Source organism: Sylvia atricapilla, chromosome 16, assembly GCF_009819655.1.
Source record: "Sylvia atricapilla isolate bSylAtr1 chromosome 16, bSylAtr1.pri, whole genome shotgun sequence".
Lineage (NCBI taxonomy): Eukaryota > Metazoa > Chordata > Aves > Passeriformes > Sylviidae > Sylvia > Sylvia atricapilla.
In genome coordinates, this window is record NC_089155.1 from 213,991 (window position 1) to 230,988 (window position 16,998).

General features: G+C 45.2%; 1 protein-coding gene across 1 annotated transcript in view; it reads left to right on the forward strand.

Annotated features, from left to right (window-relative positions):
• UQCC1 (ubiquinol-cytochrome c reductase complex assembly factor 1) overlaps positions 1-9,040 on the forward strand; it is a 47,766-nt gene extending 38,726 nt beyond the window's left edge. Inside the window, exons 8-10 of the mRNA XM_066330460.1 lie at positions 3,220-3,297; positions 4,674-4,787; positions 7,866-9,040. Coding sequence (XP_066186557.1) covers positions 3,220-3,297; positions 4,674-4,787; positions 7,866-8,000 — 327 coding nt within the window. The 3' untranslated portion in view covers positions 8,001-9,040. The remainder of the gene's footprint in view (positions 1-3,219; positions 3,298-4,673; positions 4,788-7,865) is intronic.
• Positions 9,041-16,998: the final 7,958 nt, after the last annotated feature.

Sequence of the window (16,998 nt, forward strand, 5' to 3'; positions counted from 1 at the left end):
ATCCCTGGGCTTACGGCTCTGAGGAGGCAGAGCACATCATAGCCCATGGAATTGTTAAGATTAGTAAACACCATTCAGATCATCCAGTCACCATCAGTCAATGCAACACCACCTCCATGTTCACCATTAAACCATATCCTCAACTGCCACATCCAGAAGTTTTTTGAACCAGGGCTAGTGACTTCAGCGCTGCCCTGGGCAGCCTGTGCCAGTGTTTGAAAAGTCTTCCTGTTGTTTCATTTTCTTCATGTCCAATCTAAACCTCTCCTGGCAACTTGAGGCTGTTCCTCTTGCCCTGTCAATTGTTACCTTCCAGTCTGTGCACACTGATCCTACTCTGCTCAGTGAGCCAAAGCAGGTGGGGAGAAGGAGATTTATTACCAGAGGAGGCTCTTGGTCCATCACAGGACACTGATATGGACTGACTCTAGAGCAGCATTCATTTTAAATACCATGTCCACGTGTTAGGTCTTTTGCTACATGTCCAGCAGTACAGGAGAGCACTGTGTTCTTACTTCCCTAGAAATCCTCTTAGAATACAAAACCTTCTGTGAGACTTGTCTGCTGCAAAGTCACCCTCAGCACGTGGCTGTTGGACAATGCACAGGAACTCCCTGAGGCTGAAGATGGTTTCTTCACTGTGACATGGGAAATCCAATACTTGCTGCAGTTGTCCCACAGGCAGAACGTGGGCTCATGGAGCCTTTCAGAGAACAGCTGTGGCCTGTAGCAGGAAGATAATGTTAGCTGTACACTTCCTTGTTTCAGAGGTCTTGTAAAGATGAGATGTGTACCAAAAATGGGTTCCTTGTTTTGAACTAACAGTCCTGTGTCACTCAGCACATAAATCTGTCCAGTGACAACTCTGCACTGGGCTGTTCCAAGGAAGGCAAAGGGGCAAAGTCCCAAGAAGAACTCCAGATGTTACTGATTTTTTCCTTGTTACTAGCAATTACTCACTTGGAATTCTCTAGCAGTTTTTCTTCTTCATAACAAACTGTGGAAGAGTCAGCAGAATCATGACCAACCAGATCCTGAAACTGGTCAGTGGTAAGAACCTTGTACAAGCTTCGAAAGTGGAAGCACTTCCAGCAAACACTGCTTTGGATTTGCTCTTTTTTCTTGCTTTATAAAGAAGGATTTTTCCTTCAGTGTTAGTACTTGACTGATGCCAGTTGTATTCTTCAGAAACTACAATATTCCTTTAAATATACAGCTCCATCCCCAAACTCAGATTTTATATCTGAAACTGTCTTTTAAGGTGTATTTATTACCATGTTTGTTTAACTTGCTTATCTCCTTCATTGATCTCTTTTTTGCTAACTTTAAGCTGCTGCACTTTGGTTTTGGTAGGGAAAGCTGCTTCCCCAGGGACGTATAGTCCAGGACTTGTCTCTGTAATGGGACTATTTGTTTTCCTTGCCCCTTGCAGTTGCCTGCTGTAACATTTGTAGTATGTGTTAAGTAATCCTTGAGGTAACATTTTTATTATGTCATAAAAAGTGCGTGGCAAATATATAATAACTCATGGAATTTGTTTGTTTAAAATGGAAGGATAATTTATTGAGTGTGTTACGTGAGACCTGCTCCCCCTTATTAGAGCTGTAGAAGTGCAGCTTATTTAGAAGTATGTTCTACTGAGAAAAACCACGATCTCTGACATGCATAGAAGGTTTGAGCATGGTTGGGTAGAAATGACATCATAGTTTATATACTCAATAAAAATTTAATTAAGTCATTACAGAAGTTGCAGTCATCATTTAACCCTCTGATTTCTTATGTTTAGTTCTTTTTTTAAACATTCAGTAATAACCAGTCTCCAAATCTTGATAGCCTATAAAATATCTGCATGAATTTTAATAGCTTATATTAATGGAAAAATATGAGCAACTGACATAAAAGGAATTTTCCTTGTGTTTTCACTATGTGCATTGCTATAAAAATCAACAGATGAAAAAAGACAGTGGTTTAAGGGAAGAGTATATGAACTGGAAATTTGTTCACTTGGCAGAAACTAACTCATATTTTGATAAAAAAAGCTGTTGTGTATTTGCCAAGGTGAATATTTGTAAAGATACTGAAAGAGAATTCAGGACAAGGGGTTCCCAGCGTGGTGGGTGTGATGAGCTGGTGTCTCTGGTTTGTAAATCCTGTCTCTGCAAAGTGCAGTGTCACATTTGAGTGTCTGCTGGTGTGCAGGGCTGATGGGCCTTATCATTTGTACTTCTGGAGCATGTGAGGGCTGTAGAAAAGTAATGCTTTGTGTCTCTTGATTCCCTCATCGGAGTCAGTACAAAGGAGAAGCTTTACCAAAGTGTAGCTGGGCCCTTGGGAGAGGAACTGCATCACTTTGTTGGTAGAAGTAATGAGTAGAGGCAAGAGGGACAGACAGTGGATGAGGAAGATGCACAGAGGGCATTTCAGCCATCCCTCTGCACCCCAGCAGTTGGTCCAGTCCCATTTTAAGCTCTCACAGGGTCAGTTCTCACGCCAATGGGTGGCTTAGGCCAACCCAGCAAATACTTAAGTAGTTATTAAATTTAGTTAAGGTCAGCGTGGAACTTGGACTGAGTCACACTTAGAGCGTGAGGGAAGTTGCTGTGTCATCACAGACTCTGAAAGAAGTTTAATGGTAGTCAAAAACTTGTGAGTCTGAGCTGCTAGAGATGCTGGAGAAGCAGAATTCATGTTCTTGCTGGCTGAGAGTCAGTCTGGACAGTACATGAGGAGCAGTGGCAGGATGGTGTCTTTGTCTTTAACATTCCAGTACTTCCACTGTAGTAGCACATCCACCCCTGCAGTCTGTCCTTTGGGGGGAAAAAAAGGTGAAAAACCTTGGAGTTTCTAAGATGAATGAAGGTCTGGAATAGCTGCTCAGTAATGAAGCTACAGAGGGGTCTCCATGTGCTTGGGCTGTGCTGCCACTGCAAGGGCAGCCTTGCTTCACACTCCCCCAGCAGCATTTTATCTCCACTCCTGCAGCTGGTGGCAGAGCTGTTGGCTGGGATGTTCTTGGCAGTTGTGTGGTGAGTAACACCGACCTCAGAATTAAAGGAACTGTGTCATGGGCAGTTCCAGAGAGACTGACTCTTGCTTGCAGCCAAATCTCAGTGGGCAGGGGCACTGCTGGTTCTTTGTCCAGTCACAGTGAGACTGGGAATATTTTCTTCTCACCTCTTCCTTACAGCCGGTACTGATGGTTTTCTGGTTTGTTTTCAGATTAATTCTACTGTTCTAAAAGAAGACTTGAAAAGGATGGTAGAAAATTTCTATGCAGCTCTGTTTGGATACGATGAGGTAAGAAGGCTGTTTTCAGGGAATGTACAACAAGTAGACCATCTAATTCCTGAACACAGAATAGTCCAGATGGGTAAAACATTCACTGTCCATTTCTTTGAAGAAAAATTGCATTAGGAAAGCAGCCTTGAATCATAGTTCTTGGGAAAAAACAGCACAGGGCATACGGATTTAAACCATGGGGTGTGGAAGGTAGGGTGTTCTTTGTGCTGATTCACCATCCCTTCTTGGCCATCACTAAATCATTTCCTCCCTCTGAATCCTGTTGTACTTAGCTGTATTTTGAAATCAAAGAGAGGATTTGTAGAGTATTTATAGGAGTCTATGTGAGAATATTTATAGGCAGTACCTAATAATACACAGAGGCAAAAGCACCACTGCACAAGTGTCTGCAGGACTTTCAGGAAAATACAATTACATCATTTTTTTTCTCTACTGAGTGTTGCTTTTCAGATGTTCTTATTCACATCGTGATATTATTTTTCTCCACAGTGATTTGCATTATTAATATATTGTAAGTGCAACCTCATAGAGTTGTGGACAGTGTTACACATGCAAGGTTTAATCTAGTTTTAAGTATAGCCAGGATGTGTCTGCTTGTCTTTTGTTGACACTGTTTTTGGAAACATCATGTTTGCTGTGATCAAAGACAAATGTTGACCTTTTTTTTTTTTTTTTTTTTTTTAACTGAATATTTTGAAGTCTTTTGACTCTGGCAAATGTGTCAGCAGAAGACAGAAGTTATGAGCCTGTTGTGACAACACCACATAATCTAAAAAGACAATAAAAGCTCAAGAGAATTTGGACAAATAACATTAATGGATGTTGTTCTTGTATAAACCAAAGCTAATATTAGATTTAATTGGAAAAATCTAGATAGTTCTTGATGAGCAGTATTTCTCTCTCATTTAGAATAAAAAGTAAAAGAGCAAAGAAAAATAACAAACTCCAGACTACAGTTCTGCAACATTGGATTAAATATCTTTTATTTTTTTCTTTTTAAAGTGTCATAGCATCACACATTCCCATGAGGTGGTGCTGCCTTCTCTGTAAGATCATAATTTTTATGGTAAAGATTTCATAACATAGAAATGCAGTTATCAGCTCCGACATTAAGAATACCCGGACCCAGTTTTTTTCCAAATTAACTTGCCAGAAAATTGGTTGCAGGCTGCTCTGTCAGTTAATTTAAGGCCAGGTCTTTTTTTCCATTCTGGGAAAGAGTGATGTTGCTGCCTTTCCATGTGCAGAGCCCATGGCAGCTGTGGGCTCTGGGACAGGTGCCGTGGCCAGGGGCCAAGTACATGAACGGGGGTGTCTTGTGTTCAGACCTTCTTCACGTGCAGTTTTTAATCACTGTCTGTACTTCCCTTTAGGGAATCTTGTCTGATGATCGTGTTCTGGCAGCAGCCCTTTGGAGAAACCTTTTTAACAGGAACTGTGATGACCCTCGGCACCTGGAGCTGCTCGTGGAGTACGTGCGCAAACAGGTACGACCCACTCGGCCTCTGCTTCAGGATGGGATGTGCTTTCTTTTATTGCTTGCATATGCAGCTCACTTCTCATAAATAAATCTGATTTTAATATTTATTGATCATTTTTAAGGAGAAGAAGGTAAAAATCTGAAAACTGGATGGTATTTATTATAGAGTCCTGAAATGTCCTTAGCTGGATGGGAGTCTCAAGGGTCATCCAGGACAGCTCCTGGACCTGCACAGACACCCCAAAATCCCACCCTATACATCTCTGGCAGTGCTGTCCAAATGCTCCTGGAGCTCTGGGAGCCTCAGGGCTGTGCCCATTCCCTGGGGAGCCTGTGCAGTGCCCCAGCACCCTCTGGGGGAAGAACCTTTCCCTGAAATCCAGCCTGACCCTCCCCTGGCACTGTTCCAGACATTCCCTCAGGTCCTGTTCCTGGTCACCAGAGAGAACTGATCATTACTGCAGTTTCATGACAAGTGGCTGCAGAGAAATTTGTGTAATATTGGAAGCAATCCTGCTCACCTATTTCTGGACCCATGCTATGGAGGAGCTTGACAAAATGTGCCAGAAATAGGCTGCAGCTTGTTGTAAAATTGTTATCAATGTTAGAGAGTTGGGGCTCTCCTCATAGTGAAATAGAACTTTAAAGTCTCTTGGTGACCTTTGAGAAAAATGGGTTTGTTTTCCAGAATTATTTCTGTTTCTTTCAGTTATTACCTGTTGGAGACAACACTGAGTAGTGTTTGTCCTCATAGCCCTGAGGAGGTTTGTGAACCAGATCTCTAGAAAACGGTGGGATAAAGCCCATGTGGGCACCAAATAAAAGGGGGGAGAGAGGTTATGGAGGAAAAGTGGAGGGTGTTGGACAGGAAATTGAAGACCAGAACTTTCACAACATCTTTTTATCTAATGTTTCCAGTACCATATTCAGGATCAGATAGAGGTTTGGAGAGACAGTACTTAGGTGTGTATCGAAAATGAGAAATAAAGGGCTGAGCTTCCTAAGGACACTTAGTGAATGCCAGAGAGTTCTTGGGAGGGACTGCCTTAATTAAATGCTGAAGGTTGCCAATGCTCATGGCTAAAGCTGTAGTAAAGTTTGCTGGGGACAAACACATATAAAAAGTAGGTAATCTGGGATAATTTCTTGCCAGATGGGGAATTTGTTGCATTTTTGGATATTCAAGCAAAGGATAGGTCTTAAGTAATCAGTCATTGAATAGGAAAGAGTGATGAGACAGGAAAATGTAGCACATTGGGGAGAAAGGAGCACAGGTTCTGTGCAGATGGGTCATTCCTGCAGACAAGTGGTGCACTTGATAAACATTGCCAGCTTTACATAGGTACCAATGAGCTCTGAACTTTACCACACAGGAATAAGATCATGAGATTACAGCTGTATTGTCAAAATGCCAGCTCAGCACTCCATAGTGTTTAAAAAATGTAAAATAAATGCTCAAACTACTAGGGAAGAAATAAAGGATAAAATATTGCTGTGGTGCCAGTTTTACATCTCTGGTACCATTGTGAGCTGGAATAATGTGTCTGGTTCGGGTACTGACCACCAGGACAGATAAAACATTAACTGAAGAAGGCTCAGAGAGGAGCACTAAGGGTGACAGTGAACTGCTTTGTTATTAGCAATGAGTAGAATCCCCTGCCTGAAAAAGAATGAAAGAAAAAATGGGAGACATCTCTGGGAAATCCTAAAGGCAATGTGAAAGATGAGCAGTGAAATGGGTTCAGGGATATAAGAATATAGGGACAGAACGTTGCCACATTTGGTTGGGGTGCTGCAATTGGACGTGGGTTCCAAAGCCACTGGCAAGGTTTATGGAAGAAAAGTTTGCTAAGGGCTCTTTAATCCACAGCCAGTTCAGCCTCAAAAACTCTGAATGAACAGATTTTGAGAGGAAGGGAAAATGAACAAGGAAAAGAGCATTGTATGCTGTGTTTAACCTCTCTTGGGGAGGCTGCAGGTGGTGATTGTCAGGAACAGGACATTGTGCTTAGGTGGCTTTACAGTGTGACCCTCTGTGGCCATGGGTGCATTCATTTCCCTGCTGAGAAACTCCTTGTCCAATTATCCTTTGTTTCCAGTAACATTGTGTACCAGCTTGTCCCCACGAGTTTCTTGTGGATCCTGTCTTTAACAATGGCTGTTAGTGGATGCCAGAGGAGAATATGCTGACAGGACAACATATACTGTGCCCCTGGTCAGCTCTCCCAGCCTTCCTGGGCTAACGATGGTGGGTTTGTCTTTTGACTGATCCTTGAGTGACTTTTTTCTTTTTTTTTTTTTTTTTTTTCCCATTTCCCATATCTAGGGTGACCAGTGGCAGCAAGTTGACCCTCTGCTGTATGATGAGAGGGGGGTTATTTTTTATTTAGCTCGCATTGCACCTTAAAATTACATTAGATTCCAACTACCTTGCCCAGAGTGGTTGTGACTGCCCCATCCGTGGAAGTGTCCAAGGCCAGGCTGGACAGGGTTTGGAACAGCTTGGTCTAGTGGAAGGTGTCCATGCCCATGGAAGGGGGTGGGACTGGATGGGCTTCAAAGTCCCTTCCTACCCAAACCATTCAGGGATTTCTTCTGTTGTGAGGATGAGCCTTCATTCCATGTTCACCTCTTCCAACTCATGTGCTTTTATGTGATAAATCCCAGATGTTCCCTGCTGGTCAGGCCATTTTTCTGTAGCTAAAGCCTCGGATTGTGTGTAGGATGGGAGCTCTCCATGGAGTGCTGGTCCAGGCAGCATCCCTTGCAGTAGCCACCAGGACAATGAAGTGACTCATGGCAGCTTTGCGTGGCTCCTCTGCCCTGTTGCCAAAGCTTCAGAGGAGGCATTAGCTAAGGCATCAGTGACGCAGGTAACTCCAGGGGATCTGCAGATCCTTATCCTGGCCTTGCCATGATGCTTCGCAGTCAGAAGTGACCTTTTTAGAGCTACTCCACACAAATGGCAGAGTAGGCTGAAATCTCCCTGTTGTGCTTGCTTTTTGTAAAGACGGGTTATTTGTGTAGCTGCTGAGGGAGCTGCCTGGGCACAGGGACACATGGCAGTGACTCGCTGTGCTTGCAGGTGCAGCACCTGGATGCCCTGAGCGGGGAGGACCTGCTGCTCACAGGCGAGGTGAGCTGGCGGCCGCTGGTGGAGAGCAACGCCCGCAGCATCCTCAAGCCCCTGTCCCCTGTTTACAACGACGAAGGACTCTGAGATCCACGTTCCAGAACAGCTTGGAAGCATGCCTGGAATGGGACTGGGCTGAGGCTGCATGGTCAGGAAAAACAGTCTTCTGTTGGAAGGAAAACATTTCATTAGCAATCCCATCCGTGGTGCCTCTGTAGCCTCCTGGACAGCCATACTCCCAAATCTTCACCTGCACATAAATGCTTATTGTTTTAAGAACCTCTGTCCTTTTTATGGCCTCGAGTGGCCCTTACTGACAAATGGACAGATCTGCCTTCTGCCTTTAGGAAACCAGGTATTCACCATGATGTAGAGTTCTCTCAAAAAGAACATTTCTATCCCTTGCCTCGTTTAAAGAGCTGCTACTCAGAGACACAGTGGTGTCCTCTGCTCCCTGAATGGTTGTGAATGTAAATCTGAGCTTTGCATATTTAGATATTAAGTATGTCTTTTAAATGCCTGATATCAAGATGGAATGGTCCATCTTTGCTTTAGTGAGTTGAGAATTGCTTTAACAAATTCTGAAGGGTTTTCTGTGAAAATCCCTTTTAAGAACTCTCCGCTTTGTTGCATGGTGATAAGAAAATGCAAAGAATAATGCACAGTCCCCAGCAATCCTCTGTGACTTTGGCTGTCTTAGGGAAATTAAAGCCCCCATTGTGGCTGGACTGGCACTAAAAGCTGCCTCAGTACATGATGTTTCAGTCTGCCTTGCTGATACTTCCACATTCTTTGTAGAATTGTGCTCCAGGAATTCCTTTATGGAACAGGAACATCCCTCTTGTGTCCCTGGTGCAGGACTCTGCCATCCTCCATTCCGCAAAGCAGCAGTCCAGGGCTTTTTAGCAAGATCCTTCAACACCAGTAAAAACTTTCTATGGCTGTGCAGGCAAGCAGTGCCAACACAGTAATTAGGGGAGCAGGAGTTGCACTGATGAGATCAGCAGAGGCCAAGGTGCTCTGTGTGGGTGGATGGTTCACCAGGCTGTTTCCAGGTCAGTGGCAAAACAGTTCATTTCTCTCTTGTCCAAAATCTGAGTCAATAATAAATGTCAGTCTGGGTTAAATTGCTGTGTGTTTGTTTTCTCTGCCATGTGTGCTTTTGATAAGAATAAACCCTATAAAATCAGGATTTATGCCTAATAAAAGTATTAAGCAAAAGTAGAAGGTGATAATCCTTAATTTGTGAATTTAATCCTTAATTTTTGACTCCTTAGTCTGGTGAAAGTGTAACTACCTGGCTGTGACTATTCTTCCCTCTCAAGTTGCGTTCTTCTTAGTGTGTGTGATGGGGAATATTTGCCATCCCTTCTCCATGTAAAAAGCAGTGGCATGCAGCACAGAGGCTCCCAAACACTGCCTTGTCTGTTTTTTTAAATCTTCTTTTAGGGAACCTTCTGTGTATAAAAAAGGCATTTTGTCTTTTCTTTTTTTTTTTTTTTAGGGCGAGCTTCCTCAGTTTAACTTGTTATAAAATGAGTCATGTAAAGAGCCTCTCTTTCTGTGCAAGATGTATCCCTTCTCTGTGAAAACATTACAGCCCAAACAACTTGCTTGCAGTTTATTTAAGATGCTTTTGTTGAAAGCTGAGCTAAGCAGAGAAACCTCTTATGTGTGAAGTATTATACAGTGTGTGTGAGATAATAACACCTAGTAATTCATTACAGCTGGCTTGTATTTACATAAAAGAAGGCTGAGCTGTGTAGGAATTTGCTGATTAATTTATTTTTAATGAGAGTGAAGTATACCAAGTACCAAAATAAACTTTACTTTGTGTATCTTACTGCTCCTGAAATAGGTGGAAAAATTAATGGTAGATATTTTGGCTCAAAGCTACATACATTAATTCATATACAAAACAGTTATTTAAACTTTAACCCCTTTCCTGCTGTGTAATTTAAACCTGGGCTCATGTTCTCCATGCCATGGGAACACAGGGCTGGTAGCACACCCCCATCCAGCCCAGGGACCATGCATAGCTGCAGGGAGGCCAGAGAGCTGCAGGAATTCTTGGGCCAGCCTGGAGGGGAGAACAGCTTTGTGCTCTGAATGTGGGACAGCGTGTGGTCAAACTGAACCCTCCCCTGTGTTTATGGGCAGGAGGCTCCACAAGTGGCGATGCCAGATTGGAGTCATTGGCATCTGCCCTTCCACCTTTATTAGGATGAGAATAAAGGCCTGTAATCATGGCTCTGGCTGGGCTATGAAATGCCTTCACCCACCCGATGTAAGGGCTGAGCCAGCAGTGGGGTGTGCTTGGGCGTGTGGGGCCTGGTGAGAAAACAAGGCAGATGTTGTCTCTGAATTAAAAGGATAATTTGTTAGAGAGGCAAAATCCACTGGAGGCTACACAGGACCAGGAAAGACTTTGCTTCCCAGTCATTAGTTACCCAGAGACAGGATCCTACAATATTAGATTTGATATCAGGAAGAAATCCTTCCCTGTGAAAGTGGAAAGGCTCTGGCACAGGGTGCCCAGAGAAGCTGTAGCTGCCTCTGGGTCCCTGGAAGGCCAGGTTGAACTGGGCTTGGAACAACATGGGATAGTGGAAGTCCCTGCCCATGGCAGAGGGTGGAATGAAATGAACTTTAAATAAAGTTCCTTTCCACCCAAACCATATGGGGAATCTGATGCGACCCATATTGCTCTCAAAAGGTGAGCTAAAAAGCTGCCATTGTCAGTATCTTATAAAAGACATCTCTCCAGCCAGAAGGAAAGAAAATACATTTCTCATTTCAAGTGTTCTAGCAGCAGAGATTGGCAGGTGAATGATTCCTTTGCACAGCTCTGCTTCAAGGGCAGCAAAACAGAGGGGGTTTAACCAAACATTGTAAAGCCCACCTTTTCCTATTTTCAAAGTTCTGGAGAGGGATTGATTGAAGCTATTTCACTTACGGACAGTTCTTCGTTTATGGGTTTTTGGAAAGTGGTCTCAGACCGTCAGCTTGGAGGCACTTACTGTATTTGAATGATCATATCCGTGAGAATTTATTTTGGAAGGAGCCACTTTATCATCCAGTCTGATCTATCTCATATACAGCATTTGGACATCGCTTAGGATTCCAAAGGACTTACTCTTCGACTTTCCCAGGTATGTTAAAATGAAGAGACATGAGCCCCTAGGAAGCATTCATGATTTCAGCTGGATCCTGCGTTGCTGTCTGTGGGTAGAAGGATGAGCACTCAGTGTCTTCCTTCTCTTCGGTTTTGCACCATGGGAGAGTAAGAGCATGTCTCACGGTCAAACTTGGGAACTCTCTTCCTTTAGGCTGGTAGTTTTGAGATGTTTTAGAGTAAGAGGGAGTCATCTGATACTCTTCAATGCCCACTCTATTTTAGGTGGTTAAATGTTTTCCTGTGGCCCCTTGGCTGCTGTGCTCACATCACCTTTGGGTGTTTATCTGTTTTCTTCTGCATCTTCAAAGTGCTGCAGCACTGAGAGCACAGGCATCCTCGATCTCCACATTTCCTGTGCTATCCATTGCTCAAGCTCTGTTGAAGTGCAGTTGTCACTTCCCAGCTTTGTGACTCCCATCCTCACCTTCTGCAAAGTGAGGTTTTCAGTTGTGTCTGCCCCACCAAGCCCTCAGGTCAGAACTGCTGCTTCTGACCTGGCAGATGGAATTAACCACTGTCCTGTCTCCCTGCCCTTGGCTCAGCAAATGTGGGAAGCAGAAACTAGACACTTAAGAGCAAATTTTTCCACCAGAGCTTTCAATTAGATGAATGTAGAGTAGGTGAAGAGGAGCAAAGCTATGAGGGGGCTGAACATCAGCTGAGAGGGGACTGGTTGTGCAAGCTTGGTTCCTATGAAATGTGCCAGTGCCACTGCATGGCACTACTCTGAAGAGCAGTGGGAGCCACGCCCTACCCTGTGACCCACTCATACTTACTGGAGAATGGTTTAATCCTGGTGGTTGTCTGCATCCCAGGGATGTGCTGAAGTACTGCTTGAGCATTTGGAGAGGTTTGCTGATCCCCTCTACAGGTGTGCTGAATGAGGCATTGAGGTCCAAAGCTGCACTGGGTGCTTCCTTCCAGGAAGAGGAAAGTCCCAGTGTAGGGAATTGTAAGTGTTTAAGTTAATCCATACCTAAAAACGTCTGTGTCTTCCTAATTCCTCTGCTAAGAGAGCTGTGCCACAAAAGCAGTGGTTATTCCAGGCCCCAGTGTGGGGTTTGGCCATGGCCACAGCCTTGTACATGAGCGTTTTTCTTGGGTGATGCTGGTGACAGCTAATTTAGAATCATAGAAGCATGGAATATCCTGAAAGGGACCCAATCAGGATCACTGAGTCCAGCTCCTGGCTCTGCACAGGACCCCAAGAATCCCACCCAGTGCCTGGGAGCATTGTCCAAGTTTCCTAGTGGACACCTCCCTGTATGGGCTCCTCCCCTCCCCATCTGCTTCTTCATATCTGCACTGCTTTCTCTGATCTCTGTTATCCCCTTGATTAATGAACTCTAATCAAGGCTTCTTTGCTCTTTTCTCTGCAAGAGGCTGTGATGAACCTGTGTCCTGTCCTTCCCACTGACCTGCAATGTGTCCAGCTCTCTCAGGCTGGATGGACACCTGTCCCTGCCCTCTGGGTGATGGTACTCCTGTGCTGCAGGGAACAGGATCTGCTTCTTTGGGCATGTTGTGTCCACACAGCATGGCCCTCAGCATGCTCCATGTTTTCTTGAAGGTCTGAGAAGGCAAGGAGAGGGCAGCAGCTTAACAGCCTGGGAAAGTTGTCAAGGGCATATGAAAGACTCTGAGACTCAGCACGAGTCACCAGTGGGCTCTGCTGCTCACACAGTGTACCCCTCCTCTGCCTGCAGAGGGACTGTCACCTGTGGGTGCCATGGGCTGCCCAGCCTCCTGCACCCTGATGGGGCAGTTCCATATTAACAATCCTGTGATCCTTCCCAGACTCCTCTGGTGAGGGTTTTTTTTTTTGTTGTTGTTTTTTTTTTTTTTTTTTTTTTTTTTTTTTTTTTACCACTGCCCCTTCTTCAGGCATTCACAGCTGCCCTGTGTGTTCTTCCTGAAGTTGCTCAACATGTTGAGGGAGTACTTGTTTTGCTTACAGTCATTCAACCTGCTGGGCAGCTTGCTCTGCTCATTTGTGGGACAGAAGAGATGGCTAGGCCTCATCCTTCCACTGGGAATGCAGAATGCTCTCATGAGAGTGATTCCACCTTCTGCTGTTACATCTCAGTGACTGTTCCAGATGTGATATGCTGGGAGCAGCCAGGGAGTTTAGGTCAAGTGGCAGTAGATTTCCCAGAGGGACCTGGAGCAGGTTAGTGGAAACACTCCCAAACAGTGCCTTGAATTTTTTTTAATCTTCTTTTAGGGAGCCTCCTGTGTTAAAAAAAAAAAAAAAAAAAAAAAAAAAAAAAAAAAAAAGGCGTTTTGTTTTGTTTTCCATGGTGAACTTCCTCTGTTTAACTTGTCATGTGAAGAGCAACATCTGAAACCAGCAAAATCTGCTGTCCTGTTGTTGCTGTCTCATACAGGTGTGTTCATGTAAGAGGGCCCTGCAGAAGCTCAGAAGCTGCTGAGCCTGGATCCTGTTGGGAAGCTGCTGCAGCTCTTCAAGAGGTGAGAACTCCCTTGTGCTCATTTTAGAAGTGAGGAGTCCTGCGCATGCAAAGCCTTCATTAATGACTACATGACAACGAGCTGGGGTTCTTCATTCCTCATCCCACCTGCCAGCTCCTGGGCTGCTCCACATCCTGTCAAAACCAGGCATCTTAGGCAGATTTGCTCGATGTCCCACCTCCTTCCCTGTGCACCCTCTTCCTGCTCTAGCCAGACCCAGTGACGTTACAACACCCAGTTCTGTCTCTGTGGTTCCCTTTGGAAGGAGACACAGAAGAGGTGTCTGGAAGTGCTTTCTCAGTACAGGGCAGCAGCCAAGGGAAGCAGCACACTCTGGTCCTACTCCTGCCAGCTGTGCATCAGCCCCCTGAGCAGCTCGAGGCTGCACTTCAGAGGGTCACCAGAGCAGCTCCATGGACACATGTTGGCTTCCCTGCATGGCACAGGGATGGCAGAGACCTTGGACCTACAACAGGACAGAACCTCTGTGCTGGGCACACAACTGGGCAGGGACAGCAGGGGATGGGGGGTCCCTGCCTCCCCTGACAGCCTCTGTGGTTGGATCGTTTGGACTGTGCCCTCCTTCAGTGGCACAGGTGTGAGGCTGCCTCTCTCCTAGTTTGAGAGGGTCTTAAAAAGGAATGGAAAAGATGAAACACGGAATTTTGTGCTGCCACTGTGCTTAAATTCTGTAACACCATAGCTGGAAATCTGGGACAAAAAATGGGGAGATTTGACTTTGCACTGTTCTGTGGGTTCAGTGCAGACAGAGCTCAGTGCAGGAACTAAAACCAGGACTTTTCTTGTCTGGCTGTGCTGGCTGAGTGCATCTGGCCAGTGAATTCTGCAGTGGAGCACTGCTATGCAGTTGCCTTCCAGAAATGCTGGTACAGCACTGAGGAGTGCCCTGATGTTTTAGATCGGAAGGTTGGGTTTCAGTCAGAAATACAGAGGGGAAAAAAGCAAATCTGGCTTCTCGTGTTCCTGAGTGAGTGCTCTCCAAAATCTATCAGGAAACAGGTTGGCAGGGTGCCTCCCGTGTGTGCATGAAGAGGAAGAAGCAGGTACATTCTGTGGAAAGCCCAGGCAAGGCGTTTGTGTTTGCTGAGCTCCAAGAACACCTGTGGTATGGAAGAATGAAGTATTGCTTAACACTTGGAGGCTGAGCTCAAATATCAGCTAGAGCAGAGCTGCAGGGACATTGACTTGGAAGTGGCACTTGCGGTGTGTGTTCAGCCAGAGGGAATTTTCCCCATGTCTTTTTCTCTGTTGATTGCAGAAGGTGTGTAGATAACACTTCCAGATAAGATGCCTGCTTTTAGCTGGCAAAAATGGGCTGATGGGATTCCCACATCCTGTGTTGGCCAATCAGCCTCTGGAGTGCCAATTAGAGCCTTTTGCCAGACAGCAGGGACAGGACACCTCTCATCTAATTTTAGATGTCTGCATGGTAAACCTCTGTCACTGACTTGAGCAGCCCAAGTTCCTGCTGCTCAGAGGGGAGAGATAAGCATTTCCAAGGCACATTTCATCGGGCCTGTTGCAGGTGTCTGCTGCAGGGTGAGGTAACTGACTCCAAGAAGTCTCTGCCTCTCCCCACCAACCCTGAAGGAGCCCAGCCTGACAAGCTGGGCTGGAGATGTTTACACTGTGTGTGCTTTCATGTGCTGAGGACCATGAGAAATTACTGGAGGGAGAGTATATCATTACCAAACACCAGCTGGAAACAGTGCAAATCCCTTTACAAATCCCCTTTACAGAATCATCGGCAGAAAATATGCATTTGGTGACTTTTTTAAAATTCACACTCTTTTTCACTCTTTAGGAAGGCAAAAAGTAAGGTGATGGTACACTTATTTTATGTTATCACCCTGGCAAAGCAGCTCCAGAAAAACACCCACCATGTTACAGCTCTCCCCTTTGTTACTCCCCCAAACTTCCTTACACTGGGTTGGCTGCTCACTTTACATTTTAAGGTATTCTTTAAGCTGTTCTAACATTTACTTTCACGTGTAACACTTCTTTGCCAGCAGCTTTGTTATAGTTTTGTCCCATCCCTCCTTTGCCCTTGCTCACTGCATCACAACCAACTGGCAGCCAACTTCTGTTTTCTGACTCAATCAATGCAATGTTCTTGCCGTTTGCAGTCCTGCTGAGGCTTCATCCTGACTTCAGGCATCTAGAGATTAGACACCTAATCCAAACTAATCATCCCACTCAGGTGTAGTTGGTGGTGAGTGATAGTCCCTTGGGGACATGATCCATCCCAGCTGATCTAGAGCCTGGTGTCTGGATGTGCTGGATGTGTCACATTCAGGCATGGCTGTCTCTCTCCATTGACTATTGCCCTGTGATTATTCCAAGGCACACATTTAGCTTTTGCATGACTTAATTTAATCTCAGGGGATTTTGTAAATAAAAGGCCAGTTTATCCCATCAACTCTCTGGCCAGTTTTTCATTCCCTGGTTGCCTGTGTGGAGTAGCTCCAGGGTGAGCTGATCTCTGCTCCTCTGCAGTCCTTCACACGTGTTCTCATGGCGTGTTCCTACACAGTGCTTAAATTCACATAGCAATGTCTGCCTGTACTGTTCCTCCAAAAATAACTCCATGATGCTTTTGGGAAGATGGAGTTAATCAATCCCCAATACACAGCATGTGGGCAGTATCATCATTCATACAGCACCAGACTCCAAAGGCTGAATGTCCTTGAAGGATTTCCAGGGAGATGCAAAAAGAGCACATGAAATATTGCTCTTCTTGCCTGCAGTACCTAATGACCAAGATTCCTGCTGTGGTTCCTACAAACACCATGACTCTCTGTGTCAAAATATAGAATGTTCTGGCTTCTCTGCCAGGCACTGGTGTAGCAGAGCCTGGCTCCCAAGAAATGCTAAGGAGCATTATCTGTGGCTCAGGGATGAGTAAGTTTCCTTGCTGAGTCTGATTACCCACTTGGGATATTTGTGTTTCATTATAACTGACACTAAGCAGCATGTTTGATTTGGAACAAATTTCAAGCAAGAACAAGTTCCAGCATCTGCATTTCCACTGTGAGCACAGTGAGGGACAAAACAGGTTAGAGCCTGCTAGGCCAAGGGTGGGGACCTCTCTAGGGAAGGGAAGGGGAGGGGAGGGGAGGACAGTACATTAATCAGTTACAAGGAAAAGGAAGGAGCAGCTTGAAGAGTTGATGTTCCTCCCCTTGCAAAAGGGACACTCTGGGCACCCACTATCAGGTGCGTGTCCGGGGAAGCCGGGTGAGGGAGCTGGGGAAAGCCGGCTCCTCCTCCGCTGTGGGAGGCTGTACCCAGTGATTAAGGAGTTGAGCTTATGCTGAGTCCTGAAGGAACCTGTTGGGAGGAGCTCAGGAGCACAGGAGTGGCAGAAAAGACCTGCAGACGGACCCAGGACTAATCCAGCAGGAGAGACACCTC